The following is a 17,776-nucleotide window of genomic DNA, read 5'->3' as shown; positions in this document are numbered from 1 at the left end:
ATGCCGAAGTCATTTGTCGAGCTCCCCTATTATCAATCTGCATTCCGCTTAAGTGAACGGGAGCCGGGATGTCGAGGTTCGTGGGCCGGTCAGCTGACAGGACCCCTAAAAATCCAAAACTTGGAACACGCATCGCGGAACCGGACCTGGGTGGGTCTATATAAGTCATTTCCTGGGGCCGCAAGCTAGATCCTCACATTGGCAATGCGCGAGAGACGGTAGGAGGTGGGCATTTCTAGAAGCAGCATTCAATAGTCGGACTGCCAAAACAGCAAAAAAGGTCTGTCTCGACGGGCAGAGACCGATGTCTGGTCTTCAGGGTTCTTCCCGCCCCTGGGTGGTCATGAGGACGAACAACCTGACAAGCCGCGAGGCGGTCTGGAATTCTGGCACGCCCATCTGACCCGGCATGCTGGGAATGTGAGATATGTCCAGGACTCGGCCCCAGCTTTCCAGGTGGGAAAGGGGGAAACCACGGATGTGCACAGTCGGTGGGAACAAAGGGGGTGCGAGAGAGGGAGAGAGGAGAGGGAAGAACTGGCGGAGGCGACTAGGTACTGTACGGTAGACACGGCAATCGCGATCGTGCAATCGGCGGTAGGCCGGACTAGCATGAGGAAGCATACACGTGTTATCTGCCGAGGGCGACCAAAAGCCCAGTCGACAAACCAGCAACTGTGAAGTTCGCTCGTGAAAGGGAACACCAGCGGCCCCAAAAAGATGCAAAAGGCAGGACGGGATGGGATGGCTCGCAAATCCGTGCTACACCAACGGCGGGGTGATCATGGATAGGCAGTCCAGCTGAAGCCATGGTGGGGAGGCTGTCTGGTGGATCGGCGAATCACAAGCGGGCGGCGCTCCACGGGCGACCAACGGCGGCTTCCCAGTGGCTAGCTTCACCGACCGGATAACGCCGCACCTCGAGCTGTTTCTGGGATCCAAGTCACTCTTTTTTCTCTCCTACAGAGGTAGTAGACATATCTCTGTGTGCGGCCAGCCCCTCCTGCCCGTCACGTTCAGAAGGGACTGGCGCCGGCGGCGAGGGTGGTGGCCCCAGGTACCCCTCGACCGCGTCTCGAGTCATCGACCCGGCTCCCGGTCGTCCCTTCCATGCGACAATCCGCGTGCGGGGTACTTGTCGACCGGCCCAGAGAGACTTGATGCCAAGGCCCCAGATACCCTGCGGCGCGGTGGATGTGAGATGAGCTCACACCTCTTCTTTCCTCTCGCTTTCTTCTATGTATCTATTCCTGTTGCATGCTTCCGTCACTTGTCAATCCACCGCCGGGGAACTTGTCGGGTCGGTCTGAATTTCTGGTTCATTCAAAATCCCCCTCCAGCCCACCGACAAATGCCTCGAGGCCCAGATCTTCTCTCGGTTTTGTCTTTTTCCCCTCCTTTGGCTACTCGGAGAAGGTTATTCAACTATTGGCCCGTTGCTCGCCATACTTCCCCCCTCGGTCAATGGAGAACTGGATGTGGAGCTCCTTCGTCCTGGAAAACTCGACGGGATTCTCGTGACTGGACCGTCCTTGATTTCTGGATCCCTTTGACGCAACAGAAACAAAACTGGCAACTTCCTGGATCCTGGGGCTGCTGGTTTGATGACCTCGGATTCTCTTCACCCACGCTCCGTTCTTGCCTACTACACACAAGTCCCGTCGCCAAACAACTAACTCACTACCCCCCCAAAAAAAACCATCACAGACGAGGAAAATGATCAATTGCGGCTTCGATCCCATCTGCCTCTAAGCAGCTGCTCTATCCTCTTTCATTCTCTCTTGTTGTTCCCTCGTCAGCACCTTATTTGTTGTTACGGCACTCTTCAGTCGTATCGCCTAACTATCATCGCTATCACCGAACGCCACAGCGTCACACACCCCTTGATACCCGGAATTAGACATCCATCACTATGAAGTTCGGCAGAAAGTGCGTGCCCCTCTGCTGAGGAAACCCCCTCAGAAAACTCATCATTTTAGTATTCTCTCGCCGTTTCATGAGGAAAATGCTGACCCGAATTCCAGCCTCCCCCGCAACCAAGTCCCTGAGTGGGCGGCCTTTTACATCAACTACAAAGGCCTGAAGAAGCTGATCAAGGCCGCGGCGCAGTCGGCCAAGGATGGAGAGAAGGTGGATCTTGCAGGTGGGCGGACTTGGACCGGACCGTGAGGGCGTAGCCCATCCCCTGACCGCATGTTGCAGAATTCTTCTTTGCCCTGGACCGCAACCTCGAAGATGTCGACAGCTTCTACAATCGCAAGCTTGGCGAAGCCGTTCGTCGTCTCAACCTCCTACGCGACCGATATGGCCGCATCCACGACCTCGTCTCCAACCTCGACGAGGATGAGACCGAGGAGCTCATGGGCGCTCTATATGAGATGCGCATCATGCTGAGGAACCTCAATTGGTTCGCCGAAATCAACCGCAGGGGCTTCGTCAAGATCACAAAGAAGCTCGATAAGAAGCTCCCCGAAACCGCCTCTCAGCACCGCTACATCTCAACCAAGGTCGACCCGCTGCCCTTTGCCAAGGACACTACCGGCACGCGCCTCCTTGCGGAGATCAACAAATGGATCTCTGCCCTGGGCGAGGCTCGCAACATTGACGACTCCAAATCCGACAGATCAGTGCGGTCGCTCGGTCGCGTGTCTTCCAAGGCCATGTTGACCTTGTCACAAGGCTTGCTCGACACTCTGGAGCAAGCTATTCGTACCGACGACGTCGAGTCGTTGAAGGCTGGTTTAAAGGAGGGGAATTTGACCTCTGAGCAGGCATCTCAGAGTTTGCTTCTGAACCTGCTGCAGCGCTCCATTGCTGCAAGGTCCAGGGCTAGCATCGCCTATCTTATCGATCAGCTGCCGTCTATCAACGAGCCCGACGACATTAACGAGCGAAACTGCATTCACAGGCTCGTCATCCACATCGGTCGCACCAAGTCTTCTGACCCTGACAACGAGCCGAGATCTTACCCCTTCCCGATTGGCACTCAGTTTACTGCTCACGACCTTCAGCCAGCAGTCTCGCAAACAATCGCCCCTCGGGCGCTCAATCAGAATGAGACTAAGCTGCTCGGTAAAGACGACGAGGCAGTTCAAACTCTCATGTATCTTCTCGACACCCTGAAGCCTGATCACAGAGAAGCTCTCGTTGCGAGAGACTCGTTTGGACGACTGCCGCTTCATTATGCCGCCCGATTCGGCTTCGTGGTTGTCTGCCAGATCATCATGGCCAAGATGCAGGAGTGGGGTCAGTTCGACGTCGAGAACGGCATTGATGCCCCGAATGGCAGGACAACGACGGCTACGCCCCTCTGCACTTGAGCGTTGTGGGCGGACACCCTCTGACGACCAAGGCCCTTCTCCAGGGAGAGAACTGGCAGGGTGTCAGTGTCAAAAAGGCCGAAATGAGACGAACGGTGTCCAAATCTGGCGCAGTTCTCGCCATGGCCACCAAGTCCAATTACAAGGTCATCGTAGAGATGCTCGTTGAAGCTGGCGTTGACATCAACTGGCAGGACAAGACGGGTGAAACCGCACTGCACCTTGCCGCCCGCTTTGGACACGACGAGATTGCCAAGTCCCTGATCAAGGGCACTGATGAGCAAAGGGCCGACCTCGAAATCGCGGAGAACACCTACGCCTGGACACCGCTTCACGTTGCTGCTGTCGACGGTCACCTCTCGATGGTTCAGTTGCTTGTCGACTCTGGTGCAGTCGTCGCTAAGGCAGACTCATCTGGCTGGACCGCCAAGGAACACGCTGCGCTGCGTGGCCACTTGGATATCGCCAGGATCCTGGCGAACCAAGCGGAAGCTGAAATTATCCAGCCTACGAACAACCTCAAGATTTCCAACGAGAGCTCTCCCCGCTCTTCGTCGCCCGAGAACACTTCGTCGATTGATGGCCGTAAGTCGGATGGATACGTCCGCCCGGTCGAGCCGGTCAAGACGTTTGGCCATCGCTACCTCACCGATAAGAGCATGGTGCTCGTCAGCCTCGGGTCTATGGATATGCGCAAGAACCTCGAGGCCGTTAAGCTCGACCGTGTGCCCTTGACCGAAGCTCATTTGACCGAACTCGACACGGCTCTGTCTATTGTTGTCTCGGCCAGTGGTGCTCAGGGCGAGCCCACCATTGTTGACTTGCCCGTCCATGAAACCGTCTCCACGGAGCCCATTGTGTTCACAGCGGCAGACCCCTCCCAAGTCAAGCTGATGTTCGACATTGTTCCAACTTACTCTGGAAATGAGAAGAACAAGATCGGACGTGGAGTGGCCCTCCTCTCCTCCATCAGGCCCACTCTGGGCACGAAGCGCATGAACCTCCAGGGTGATGTCTGTGTGCCAATCCTGGCGAACAACCTGGATGTCATTGGTACTGTCAACTTCAACTTCTTGGTTGTCACCCCCTTCTCGCATCCCAACATGGAGATCAACTCTCAGCAGACATACTGGAAGAAACTGGCCACGACGATGGTCATTGGTCACCGCGGCATGGGTAAGAACATGACGAGCAACAAGTCTCTTCAGCTTGGAGAAAACACGGTGCCTTCCTTTATCGCGGCAGCCAACCTGGGCGCCCAGTATGTCGAGTTCGACGTGCAGCTTACCAAGGATCACGTCCCGGTTATCTACCACGACTTCCTTGTCAGCGAGACCGGCATCGATGCACCAGTTCACACTTTGACCTTGGAGCAATTCCTGCACATCAACCCCGACTCTAACCGCACAAACGGTATCAATGCGGTCAATGAAAGAATCGAAAAGGTTCGCAACAACGCCCCGGGTCCCAGGCAGCGATCTTTGTCCATGGGCTACGCTGGCGACAGTCTCAATGGAGGCGGTCTTGAAGAGCGCATGAAGCACACTCGTGACTTCAAGAACAAGGGCTACAAGGCCAACTCCCGTGGCAATTTCATTCAGGCACCGTTCGCCACCTTGGAAGACCTTTTCCGGCAACTCCCCGAGCACATTGGCTTCAACATTGAGATGAAGTACCCCATGCTTCACGAGAGTGAAGAGCAGGAGATGGACACGTATGCCGTCGAGCTGAACTCCTTCTGCGACACGGTCTTGTCCAAGGTCTACGACCTGGCAGGCAACAGACACATCATCTTCAGCTCTTTCAACCCTGACATCTGTCTTTGCTTGAGTTTCAAGCAGCCGTCGATCCCCATCATGTTCTTGACTGATGCGGGCACCTCCCCCGTCGGCGACATCAGAGCGTCCTCCCTGCAGGAGGCCATCCGATTTGCCAGTCGCTGGAACTTGATTGGAATCGTCAGCGCCGCCGAGCCGCTCATCAACAGCCCCGGCTGGTAAGAGTCGTCAAGGAGAGTGGTCTCCTCTGTGTCAGTTACGGAACGTTGAACAACAACCCCATCATGGTTCAAGTAAGTGCCCCTACTCTTCCGTTGGATGGCGACCAATACTCATCATTTTGCAGCGTCAAGTGAAGGAGGGCATCGATGCAGTCATCGTAGACAACGTCCTCGCCATCAGAAAGGGCCTCACGACCACCGATGCCGAGGCTGTCAATGGCGGGGTCGACAACTCGGAGGGGTCGGAGGGCGGCGACTCGGCTTAGAGAACAAACATCTGCGGTTCCACAGTACGGGGAAAAGACCAGACTATCTTGCATGGCATAGCGTACCAGGGAGGGGAAATAGCATACCCAGTTTCCGACCAGTTTTCAACACGACAGGGAGAGCATGAGGCTTAAACACGCCTCTGCTATGCAGTGGGAAGCTCTATTCGATTAGTCCGTCTTAGAGAGGGAAGGATTCTGGGGATAGATATCGACGCGAATGAACATGGCAGTGGCCGTTCTACGTACATGATGTCGGCACTTGGAGTGCTGTTGACCTTGACAATATGTCATCATCCAACGTGGGTTTCTGACGAATCCGTAGGCAGGGTCGAACGTCATACCGGCTTTTCATGCCACGTGAACATGGCTCAGTGTGCTACTATTCCCATCCATCACTTGTTCATCTGAAGCAGTCTGCGACCGCCATCCAACTCGGCTCACGAAACAAACCTTGGGTTCTACACATCGACGACAGGCAACAAACATAACAAAAAAACCACCACTAAGTAGTCCCTCCCAGACCAAAAAGCAAAAGAATTGCGCCGAGGGGGAATCGAACCCCGGCTCCCCGACGCTGCTTGATGGCAACGGAGAATTTTACCACTAAACCATCGGCGCTTGATGACTGTGAATCCGGAATGTGTTCCTGGATCGTGGGTCGTTGCTGAGTTACTGCGCAAATGTGATTATATCGCGCATTTTTACCGGGATTGTGGTTGTTTTTGTGTCGATGTGGATCGTGGTGGGGTCTCCCGCCCGTCGAGGCCGGGAGACGGGAGGGCAGACAGTGTAGTAAGTGCGGCCGAGATTGGCTTGAGGTTGCTTGAGCTGGCTGATGGGGGGAAAAGGCGAAAGAAAGATTGGATAGGGGTTCTTTCTGGGATTTTGCATTCCAGAGGTGAAGAAAGGTAAGGACAGCGGCCCTGTGCGTTGCCAGGTGAGATATCTTATGTGACTATCCTGCGATCGAGGTCTGCTGTCTACGTCCATGCAAGCAAGAGACGCTCCGAACACCAAGTGCATCGATCCATGGCGCGGATCGTCAAACACCTTATAGTCATGTCTCTAGCCAGGTATCCCGCGGTAACCCTTCAAATCATGGAAGAATTTTTTGAAGTCAATCTTTTGGAGCTTGGCTTAACCATTCTCATAGCTCTACGCGCTTAATGCAAATGCCATCCTTCCAAAATCCAGGGAAAAGGCGACTTACGACGTCATGACTGCCCGACACAATGATCAAAAAAAACCATTATCACAGTTCGTTGCGGAACAGAAGGCAAGGCTCCATAGACCCAGAACGTCTGAGGATGATGTCGTCCCCTCTCTGACTTGTCCCTGTGGCCTACAACCCTGACTGTCCGCGTCTGGCCCTCGCCAGCTGCCGCCTTCCTCCATCAGTTCAGGAACATCCTATTTGCTCCCTATTATTCATTTGTTGAGATTTCTGCCCGAATTTAAATCTTCTTTTTTGTAAGGAGCGAGATCATCGTCTCCTCCTCAGTGATGCTTGTCGTTTACACCGTCCCTTCTCGCTTCCCATCAGGTGTTCCATAGTGCATACCCACCCCAATAGTCCCCAACTTTCTTATCCTATTTTTTCGAGGCTAAGATGGTGTGCCTCATACTTCCTCCGAAATTACTTGGCTGTTGAACCCAAAGACGGGTATCAACTTCCTCTGTGCAACTATTGTAGGCACACCGCTCCTCGGCAACATGGCCAAACACACATCAACTTGCCTCAAGGTCTCGTGTTACCTGATAGATACCTTTATCTCCCCTCGAAACTCACAAGTCAAGAGGACCCGTTCAAAGAGCGCCTAATCGGGTCTTGACCGGGGCCTCACATGAGCTCTCCGTCCTCGTCCTACCTTGAGCACCGCCCTACCACGTCATCTATGTTTGCATTCACCGTCGTAACTCGCACTATTCAAACCTAAATCTAATCATTGATTCTGCCTTAATCTGCCATACGGCTGGCTGCTCACCGACTTTTCTCGCTATTGAGAGAGGTCTCCAGATCCGCCCACAGCATATTCCCAAAAGCCACCATCTTCCCCAGGAGCCCTCGCTTCACTCTTTCATTCATTCTCACGAGATTGAACCGATGTCCTTGACTCCGTCTTTTGACTAGAGACTCATGACAGTCCACTGGAAACTGCCTCTGATATCACCACACCCGAGCACTCAACATGAACAGGAGAAGACGTCTCACCCTCAAGAGCTGGAGAGGCTCTGCAGCTACGCGACGCCCATGGGCCGTTGCCCCTATTCCAGAGTCACGTTGATCAAGGATGGCGCCCGTTTCGGGTCCCGCTTCTGCAAGCTTCACTGCTGCAAGAAGATTGACAACAACGCTGCGTGCTTGAACATGAGGACTAATAATAGGGGATACTGCCAGCAGCGTATGCGGCCCCCGGATCCGTATTACACCCTTTGGTTCTTAACTGAATTTATATGTACAGATCTTGTATGTACGGGCTCGATCAACGACCAGCGGTGCACCAACTACATCAAGAACTATGATCCGAAAGATTTCAAGTTTTGTTCGCAGTATCGTACGTCTCCAGCAACCCATCGCGTCTTCCCATTCGCTTGCTGTTACTTGGCGCTTTCATCTTTTCCACATCAGCTCCCAAAGACAACTAACACCTTCAAGATAACTGCTTCAACCCAGGATGCGCCAACGAGCGCAACCACCCCAACGGCATCGACTACAGATACTGCCCAGAACACCGGTGCGACCATGCCGACTGCGCAAACCCCAAATCTGCCCCCTCCCCCTTCTGCGCTTCCCACACCTGCGCCTCCCCGGCCTGCCTTGCCCGCCGCCCGGCGCATCGGGAGACGCCCACGACCCCTCCCGCTACTGCGACCGCCACCGCATGTGCGCGACCGGAGGCTGTCGGCGCTTCGCCCACCTCAACGACCAGGGCGTCCCCTCGCGCCACTGCGGCGTGCACTTTTGCCGGTTCGAGGGCGGGTGTGACGCTGAGAGGGCCCCCGGCACCGAGGACGTTTGCGTGGCGCACGTATGTGAGGAGGCGGGCTGCATGAGGCCCCGCACGCACCGGACAGAGAGGTCGCGGTACTGCAAGAACCACGAGTGTGAGATCAGGGACTGCTGGCATCGGCGGTGGTTGGGGGAGTTTTGTCCCCGGCACCAGTGCGCGAGGCTTGGGTGCGAGCTGAAAGGCGAGTTTGAGCACTATTGTGCCAAGCATCGGGTTTGCGCGACCCCTGGGTGTGACCGGTTCCGGTTCGTTGACGGAGAGAACGTGAAGGAGATGTGCGAGGAGCGTAAGTATTCCGTCTCCCCATGAGCCTCGTGGCGGTCACCGGGGATGCTTGGTCTAAACAGCATCTAACGCGGTATCCAGACTTGCAGACCCGTTGCCGCAGGCCAGATTGCGACGCCCGCGTCATCGACGGGGCGCCCCTCTGCGTAAATCACATCTGCGCCCATCGTACCTGTAACAACGAGCGCTACCAGTTCGGCGAGCACTGCGCCGACCACAAGTGCGCCGTCATAGGCTGCCCGCAGCTGCGCGTACGCATGGTCCTCTCGCAGACCATGATGTTGTTTGGCGGCGCCGACATGGTGGGAGGCATCAACTGGCCCCTGTCGCCGTACTGTCGGGCCCACGCATGTTGCCAGGAGGGATGCACCGAGAGGCCCGCCGAGAACTCGAGCTTCTGCCAGGCGCATGCAAAGTGTCGACGGCCGGGCTGTACGAACGGCGTCGACTCCCGCGCGCCGGACCCGACGTTGTGTGAAGAGCATAATCGGAACGGGCCGGGCGGGACGGGACGGAGGGGGGTGTTGAACCACGATGCGTTTGGGTACGGGGGTGGTGGTGGGTGGCCTGATCTTGGAAGCTGGGGGGTCAATGCTGCCTTGTAAGGGGTGTCGATATATCGAGGCTTTTTGGTCGGGATTGTTGTTAGGTTTTGCCAATAGACTTATTCATATTTGGAATATGGAGTTCGGTGGTTGTGAAGTCTGCTAGGTTGGGTGCTCAACATCCAGGTCCAACAAGACGAAACAGATGTGTTCGCGGACTGTGAAGAAACATCCATGTACTAGTTTGCCAAGATTGTATGATACTCGACGAGGAGTAAGACTCGGGGTTTCCTCCTTTGTCATGTGTTCACAACGTCCTTAATGCCCATGGCACCACGCTAAACCATACGTTTGCCACAGTCAGTTCTTCAGGGAGAACAGCTATAGGGGCCGATTCACGAGGATAACCTTATCAGCAGCACATCTTTTGCCCATTCAACTTTTCAGTCAGACCAAAGCTACCATGTGGTGCTTTGTTGGAACTTTCAGTACGAGTGGGATCAAGAGATCAGAGATGTATGATGGTTCCATATTGATATTTGCCATTACAGGCAGGCGGAGGAGTGCTAATGCTTGCTTTATTTCTTCTATTCGCTCATGTAATCCTTCTTAGGAGGTATGTCTGGGCGGCAATATTTGAACGAGAACTCCAATTTGGAATGGGATAGGCAGACCGACCCTGTGGATCTCATACGGCCATGGTACTCAACATCGAGTCTAGGCTTCTTCTCCATGAAAGATAACGAAAGGTATCCGCTGATCCAAAAAATCTCTGAAATCACGTCACCCGCGTATTATAACAATGGCTCTGCCACTTGGTCTCATTCGAACCCGTGTTATCGGAAGACCCGGCTTCATGAGACAAGCTCCATCAGATGTAGATCCCCAAAAGAAACAAATAAAAAATACCATACCAGCATTGCATTTGTTTCTTGCTTAAACTCGTATTTCTTCTTCAGGTTAATGTTTCATCAAGTCCATGACTATCGTTAAGTACCTTTCATTGCATCTCGGCTCCCCTAAACATGCTATCTCACCCACGGACCTCACGCATGTCCTTATGTACTACACAAACAATATCGCAGGTTCCTCGCGACCCAAAGATAATTATTTGAAATACCTCTGGAATTACAGTCTTCTCAGAGTCTTGAAGTTTGTGTTGTCAAAATCGTTCGGCTCCCGAGTTTCGACCTAAGCGTCACCCGCAAGGCGCAACTTTTAGATGCCAAACCCCTTGATATCCTTGACCAAGTCCGTGATGCTCTCATCCAGGGTCTTCCACTTGATCCCCAGGATCTTGGCCGTCTCGCTGTCGTCGTACCCGTACACCTTACCCTTGGGCGGCAGCTCCCCGCCCTTGGTCCCCTCCACCGGCAACCTGTCCTTCAGCTCGGGGAAGTTCTTCCTCACGACGGCCGCGATCTCGGCGTTGCTGAACCAGCCCGCTGTCGTGAAGAGCCTCTTGCCGCCGGCCTCGGGCTTCTCCAGCGCCAGGATGTGCGCCAGCGCGAGGTCCCGCACGTCGATCCACAGGTACGCCGCGCCCGTCGGGGCGACGGCGTCCTTCCACTTGCCCTTGACCAGGTCCACGACCCGCTCGTTGGACGTGTTGATGCTGTTCAGGTCCGCAAAGTGGTGCACGACGGGGCCCAGCACCAACGGCGGCGTCACCGTCACCAAGTCGAAGCCCGGCTTCTCCTTCTCGACAAAGTCCCAGGCGGCCTTCTCGGCCAGCTTCTTGGACGCGCGGTACGCCGTCGCGGGGCTCCTGTTGATGTCTTCCACCGTCACGGGGTTCCAGTGCTTCTCCGTAAACACCGTGTTCGGGTCCTCGAGCTTTGCCTCGTCGATTATGGAAGCAAAGGACGACGTCACGACGACCCTCTTCACGCCGGGCGCATCCCTCTTGAGCGCCTTCAAGATGGCCGTGGTGCCGACGACGGCCGGGTCAATGAGCTCCTTCTTAGGGTCCGTCCAGTTGAAGTGGAACGGACTGGCCGTGTGCAGCACCGCCTCGAGGCCGGGCGTCTTGACGACCTCGTCAAAGGCGTCCTCGCGCGCAATGTCCGGGACGATGGCGATGGTGAGGCGCGAGGCGTCGAGCTCCTTGTGCGCGTCGCGGATCTTCTGGGCCTTGTCCTCGGATCGGACGGTCGTGACGACCGAGTGGCCACCCGCGAGGAGCTGCTCCAAGATGTGCGCGGCGATGAAACCGGAGCCGCCTGTCTAGAGTTAGCTTTCCGTGCTCGATGAGTTGCCCATTGCAGTGTCTCCATAAACTGAAAAGTGATGATGCTGTCGGTGTTTCCTCAACCGACATTGAAGTGAAAGCCAGGGTCGTGTTCTCACTCACCAGTGAGCAAGATCTTGGTCATTTTGTCTCTTAATGTGTTTGCAATTGCTATGTGAAGTGTTTTCAATCCAAATCTTGTTTCTGAGAGCAAATTTTGTCTAAGCAGTTAGGAAGGACTGGATTGATTGCGTCTCAATGGAAACTACAAAGCTGGAGTCTCGCCCTATTTATCTCCCTTACGGTTCGACCCCTCCACGACCTATGTAACAGGCCGTCACTTTACCCCTCCATTGCATGATAAACAACTGCCCCCAAATGCCCCACCCACCTTACCTCCCCGCGCACCATTTAGGTGCTGGGTCACTGGGTGGGAGGTTACGCTTACACCAACTGGCGTCATCACGTCATTCCAGCCATTCATATGCCATCAATCTAGGTGGCCACTCCTCGGCTCTTTGTCCCGCCGAGCTCGCAACCGGCCCGCTCCACGGCAGGGAGCCGGACTTTAATGGCGATAACCGGCGGCTGACATAGTCCGGCAAGCGGCGCACATCACCGAAAGGGGTCGAGATAAGACAATTCCATCGCCGAATGGTCACCGGGGTTGGTATCCACAATTATACGTGGGCGATTCTTTCTCAGGAGTATCAAAGAATGTAAACAAATCATTACATGGCAAGAGAAAAATGAAGACGTGGGCCATGCATCAGTTACATATTCCTACAAACGAAATAATACACCTATTCGAGTGAAGCCGCTGCCAATTCGCTGAGGGAATCGTGCGCTCTCTCTACTATATAGGAATACCAACCCATGTGGTTGTCCATATCCCTTTAATCAATAGCTAACCGATCTATGCCCGACGCCGACGCCCCATCCGCGGGACGTATCAAAGCTTCGGGTGAGAGGGGAGTGTTGTTTGTGGGCAGTGGTTTGTTGGACCCTTCTGCTTCTTCCGATTTTCGGGCCGAGAAAGTCGCCCAAAAACTGTGCTCCGCCTCAGCCTGCCCGCGTTGTCTGCCTCCATTTGTTCAAAGCAGGGAAATTCGCACTTTCTTCTTCGAGTCGCTGAAACGCCTGCCATGCTGTACCAATGAAATGATACAAGTAGGATAATACGAGTGCCTTTCACTCCGGTCGCAACCCGGCTTCCGCACTCTTGCATGCTAACCGGAAAAGGAATGTATGTATAAAGTGGCTCTTTGCGGAGCCACTCATGGTGGTTTCTCATCATGACTTCTGGTTTGATCCAGGAGCGATGCCTTCCGTAGACGCAGGTGGTGGCGGTGAGGGAGGCGGCGCGGCAGTGCCTTCACCAGCCCCAGGGGGGGGAGGGAATGGCGGCGGCATCGTCTGGCCAATGTTGGCAGCGGCACCCGCAGGCACTTTCATCGGGCCCTTGGGCATAGGTGTACGACCAGGAAGCTTCTCGCCGCGGATAACCTTTTCCACCTCATTCTTGTCCAAGGTCTCGTACTCGACAAGAGCCTTAGCGAGGAGATCAAGCTCCTTGCGCTTCTTCGTGAGCAGCTCGCGGACCTTCTCGTACGACTCAGTCAGAGTACGCTGCACCTCCGACTCGATGAGGGCCTTGGTCTCTCCGCTGAGCTGGTTGTAACGCTCGCCGTACTCCACGGGGCCAAGCTTGGCAGACATGCCATAGAGAGCGACCATCTGGTAGGCCAGGTTGGTAGCGTTCTTGAGATCCTGAGTAAAGTTAGTAACGTCGGTCAAAGTCGGATATCAGTCAACTTACGCTGGAGACACCGGTTGTCACCTTGTCGGTGCCATAGACCAGCTCCTCAGCAAGCTTTCCACCCAGAGAAGTCTCAATGAGACTCTTCAAATCCCTTGTCGTGTACGAGTACTTATCCATCTCGGGGAGGTGGGCGGTGTGTCCAAGACTTTGGCCTCGAGGCAAAATCGTAACCTTGTAGAGCTTATTTGGGCCGCTCTCGTGGTAGAAGGACACAAGAGCGTGGCCGGCCTCGTGGTAAGCCGTCATCTCCTTCTCCTTCTCGCCAATGACCATGCTCTTGCGTTCAGCACCCATGATGACCTTGTCCTTGGCCCACTCGAAATCCGTCATGCTGACAGCGGCAGCCTTGAGTCTGCTAGCGCGAACAGCAGCCTGGTTCACAATGTTCTCGAGCTCGGCGCCAGAGAGACCTCCAGTGCTGGAAGCAATGGCCTCGAAGTTGATCTCAGGGGCAGCCTTGATCTTCTTGGCGTGGTACTTGAGGATTTCGATACGGCCGCGGACATCGGGCAGGGGAACAGTAACGTGGCGGTCGAAACGTCCCGGTCGAGTAAGGGCCTTGTCAAGGAGTTCCGGAAAGTTGGTCGCGGCGATGATGACAACACCACTGTTCTGCTCGAAACCATCCAATTCCGTCAACAGCTGGTTGAGCGTCTGCTTGTGGTAGGCGGCATCCCTGGTGTTACGGCGTCCACCGATAGCGTCGAGCTCGTCGATGAAGATGATGGCGGGAGACTTGGACTTGGCGGATGCAAAGAGATCGCGGACACGCTTGGCACCAACACCAACGTAGACCTCGTCGAACTCACTGCCAGACATGTAGAAGAACGGTACGCCAGCCTCACCTGCGACGGCGCGGGCCAGTAAAGTTTTACCAGTACCGGGGGGTCCGACCATGAGAATACCCTTGGGGAGCTTTCCGCCGAGAGTAGAGAACTTGTCCGGGTTGCGCAGGAAGTCCACCAGCTCCTGGAGCTCGTCCTTGGCCTCGTCGGCGCCGTGCACGTCTGCGAATCGGGTAGTCTGGTTCTCGGCCTTGGCTTCGCTGTCGACCTTGCCGCCGGGTCGCTTGAAGAGGTTCAGACCCTCGACCAGCATCGTGACGACAACCAAGCTGAGATACGTAAAGAGACAGAACCAAAGGACAAACTTGACCCAGCGGAAGACGATGCCACCAAACGACTCGTCCACGACGACGTGGAGCGGCCCGGTCTGTCCGTTGCCTTGAACCTTTGCAGTAGCCATGTTCGAATCGCGCGATCTCGCGGCAAGTGCCTGACCGACAGCCTGCAGCTGAGCCTGGGACAGATTGCCCGGGGACTGCTGGTTCAGCTCTTGGCCGCCAACAGCGCCGACGTTGCCAAAGGCGGAGGGTAGGTGGTCGTGACCTCCGAGACCTCCAACAGCCGCCGTGCTCTGCATTCCAACTGCCTGCGCGTATGCCTGGTCCACTGCCTCGTTCCTCGCGAATCGGCCGGAGTTGTAGCGCTCGATGACGATGGCGGGCATGTTGGCCTTGAGGAGAAGCTGGTAGAATGCGTTCTGTGCGGTCGCGCTGCCGGGGTTCCTGTTGGCCGCAGCCTCCCGGCTAGCGAGGAGGTTGCGCGAGATGGGTTGGTTCGTTCCGAAGAGGCGTTGTTGGTGTTGCTGAAGGGCGAGTCCCAGGCCGGGAGTTCTCGTGAAGGGGACGACCGGGCGAGCGGACGAGGCGGAAGCAGTCGCAAGCCGGAAGACCGATTGCATCACTGCGGGCTGCATCACAGCCCGCCGAAGCAGCGGGCTGGTCGCGCTCAGCGCCAGCGCTGCTGGGCGTAAGGCCATTCTGCCTTCGGGGTGGCCGGAGGGGGTCGATTCTCAGGCGCGTGTCGTCAGAGGGGACACTTCTGCCGTTTGTTGGTACAGTATGATGGATTGGGAAAGGAAAAAACAAAGTTCGTATAGGGAAAATCCCTTCCGAATAAAGGAAAAAAGCTTCTTCAACTGCTATCGACGTCGTGGTTGTAGTTGAGATGAAGCTGACATGACCCACCGTCGGATACCTGTCGTCTTGTTGAGAGGCGACGGGGCGACGGATACGGATACGTTGAGGCGAAATGCGCTAGTTGACGTTATTCAATGACCACGACAGGCGGTGCTGCCTTCCGAGTTTTCCCTGCTCCGAAAAGGCCGTGACCGGGGGGAGGAGCAGTGCAACTACTAAGCAAATCCCAGAGTCCACGTGACGTCGAGGCATTCTAGAATGTGCCCGGTGGTATAGAAATGCCGATCCGGCGAATGGCACTAAGGTGTGAGACAGACAGGGGGCCTATTCTGACCTCATGTCATTGGCTGATATTCGCTTCTCAACCCAACTTGAATCTCGTTTCGAGAGTTTTTGGCAAACCGGTCTTGAGGTGAACCAAGATGAACAGATTTTTCCAAAACTATTTTGTGAGAGGCTTTGTCCTTTCAACCTTTTACTCGAGATATTCTTGCCTCGATTTTCCTCCAAGTTGCAGATGGCGGCGCTTCGATCTTGTAAGGGCGGCCTCTTATTGGTTAAAATTCCAGCCAATAGCATAATTACCTCCTTCAACCCACCCAGAACGCGCAGCAACATCACCAAGCCGAGGAATGTGATGGCTGCATTCTTCCACATTCAGCCAGATATTGCATATCATTCGAATCAGGCAGGTCCTTCAATTTGATTACGCGCCCGTATCCCCGCCGTCGTTATCTCCAAGGCTCTCCTCTCCCTCTCGGGCTATTCTGCCTCATTGTCTCTCATCATGGGGCTCGCGCGTGCTATCTTCAAAGCCTCCGGCTCAAGCGTCTCATCGACCGTCTCACACATACTCATGTCAGCTTTCGGCATTTTGCGAGGCTGTCGCCAAACTCACAAACGACTCACTCGGATGAGAACGACCACGCCGAAAGTGCTTAGAGGCTCATCCGCATCTCTGAACAGCCCCAAGCTTACCCTCCTGATGTCCGCACCAAGCGCCCTCGAGCCGCCTCATTCATACAAACGCCGGGTTGCAAAACTTGCGAAACGGCTTCGTACAACGACCGTCAAGTTCGCAAACCCAATACAGAGCTTTCGAATCGATAGAACAGCAATATTCAGCAGAAAGCGAGAAAGCGACAAACCGACTCGTCCAGCGCTACCCCTTCCAGACCCCCCTCCGAGTACCTCGGCCATTGCCAAGTGTACGGAGATATCACGAACGACTGCCAGCACTCTCAGTCGCACCTCAAAACATACCCACTCTGCGTATCCTTCACCGAAGGCGAAAAAGAATTACACGCCGCAGCCTTTGAACACTGATGCTGCACGAAGACGTGGCCAAGTCCCCGTCTCGGCGAAACCTGCGCCAACGACTCATCTCATAGAGACTAATTTCAGCTTCCCGTCACGCGGCCCCCCCCTCATCTTAGCTGCGACCCATCGGGCCAAAACCGACAAATCTCACCCTTTGCACGTACTTTTTTCATACTCAGTCTCGATCTCATTCTCATCAACTTGCGAGGTTCCGTCAGGTTCGATTAACTGGTCTTTATTTTCCTTCTGACTGACAAGGTATCGATTTCCGCAACTATCCCAATTGTTTCCCATGACCATTTAAACATTCCGACGCAAAATAAAGGGGACACTAAAATTACATATAGACAACGAATCCTCCCTTCTCCTGCCTGCCCTGCCCCCTTCTCCATCATCGCCCTCCTCCCTTTTGGCTGTTCCTCCGTCGCCATCCACCACCCTGAGGAACACACTGGTCTAGGGGAATACGCCTCCAGACAGAGAAATCGTCGGCTTCGTACTGTTGTTACAGGAAATGTTTTGTTTTCCGGCGCCGCGAGGCATGAAGAATAACACCAAAAACAGACAAGAGCTGCCCCGGAACCCGATCGAGCCTGTCGTGTGTAAGGCATTGTTGACGGTTTCTTTTGTTCCTGTTCCACCCTTTCCCATCCTCATTATCGCCCTTCGCTTCATTCCTCCTTCCTCCTCCCCGATCGTAAAGGGGCGTCATGTTCGGATAGCGTAAAATGATTTCCAGTTTCTTCCCTCCTCCATCTGCCCACCCAGCTCCGGTTGTTATGCTCTCATTGCATCATGTCATCGAGGGGAGCGCTGTTTCCGACATGGTCGACACCTGGGTACCTTACTCGTGAAAAAGGACTGAGGAAAAAATATGGAAGAGAGAATATTAAATAAGACAGCAAACCGCCGCCGCGCCGAGCCGAGCTCCATAAAACAAGATTCCCCGAGCAGACAACCAGACCGATCAACAAAGACACAAAATATTAACTCG

The 17,776-nt window shown here is 54.8% G+C and overlaps 4 protein-coding genes and 1 non-coding gene across 5 annotated transcripts; 2 read left to right on the top strand and 3 right to left on the bottom strand.

The window, feature by feature from the left end:
• Positions 1 to 1,912: 1,912 nt before the first annotated feature.
• ColSpa_07274 (glycerophosphocholine phosphodiesterase GDE1) lies at positions 1,913 to 5,585 on the top strand (the record flags this gene model as incomplete). The annotated part of the gene is made up of 6 exons (XM_049273486.1): positions 1,913 to 1,929; positions 2,025 to 2,143; positions 2,203 to 3,257; positions 3,290 to 5,316; positions 5,355 to 5,391; positions 5,445 to 5,585. The coding sequence occupies 6 exons, from the start codon at positions 1,913 to 1,915 to the stop codon at positions 5,583 to 5,585; spliced, it is 3,396 nt and encodes a 1,131-aa protein (XP_049129443.1).
• Positions 5,586 to 6,126: 541 nt separating this feature from the next.
• ColSpa_tRNA_194 lies at positions 6,127 to 6,206 on the bottom strand. Its single transcript is given in 2 exon segments — positions 6,127 to 6,160; positions 6,171 to 6,206. It is a non-coding gene; the product is annotated as a tRNA-Gly (tRNA).
• A 2,264-nt stretch (positions 6,207 to 8,470) lies between these two features.
• On the top strand, positions 8,471 to 9,489 carry ColSpa_07273 (uncharacterized protein; the record flags this gene model as incomplete). The annotated part of the gene is made up of 2 exons (XM_049273485.1): positions 8,471 to 8,885; positions 8,993 to 9,489. The coding sequence occupies 2 exons, from the start codon at positions 8,471 to 8,473 to the stop codon at positions 9,487 to 9,489; spliced, it is 912 nt and encodes a 303-aa protein (XP_049129442.1).
• Positions 9,490 to 10,647: 1,158 nt separating this feature from the next.
• ColSpa_07272 (ketoreductase azaE) lies at positions 10,648 to 11,804 on the bottom strand (the record flags this gene model as incomplete). The annotated part of the gene is made up of 2 exons (XM_049273484.1): positions 10,648 to 11,651; positions 11,783 to 11,804. 2 exons carry the CDS (start codon positions 11,802 to 11,804, stop codon positions 10,648 to 10,650), a joined length of 1,026 nt encoding a protein of 341 aa, XP_049129441.1.
• A 1,148-nt stretch (positions 11,805 to 12,952) lies between these two features.
• ColSpa_07271 (mitochondrial inner membrane i-AAA protease supercomplex subunit YME1) lies at positions 12,953 to 15,302 on the bottom strand (the record flags this gene model as incomplete). Its single annotated transcript, XM_049273483.1, has 2 exons — positions 12,953 to 13,429; positions 13,479 to 15,302. 2 exons carry the CDS (start codon positions 15,300 to 15,302, stop codon positions 12,953 to 12,955), a joined length of 2,301 nt encoding a protein of 766 aa, XP_049129440.1.
• Between the last annotated feature and the right edge of the window lie 2,474 nt (positions 15,303 to 17,776).

This window comes from Colletotrichum spaethianum (genome assembly GCF_022836535.1).
Source record: "Colletotrichum spaethianum MAFF 239500 DNA, contig18, whole genome shotgun sequence".
NCBI classification, from domain to species: Eukaryota; Fungi; Ascomycota; class Sordariomycetes; order Glomerellales; family Glomerellaceae; genus Colletotrichum; species Colletotrichum spaethianum.
Note: the sequence above shows the minus strand (reverse complement) of the source record. Positions and strands in the feature narration are given on the sequence as shown.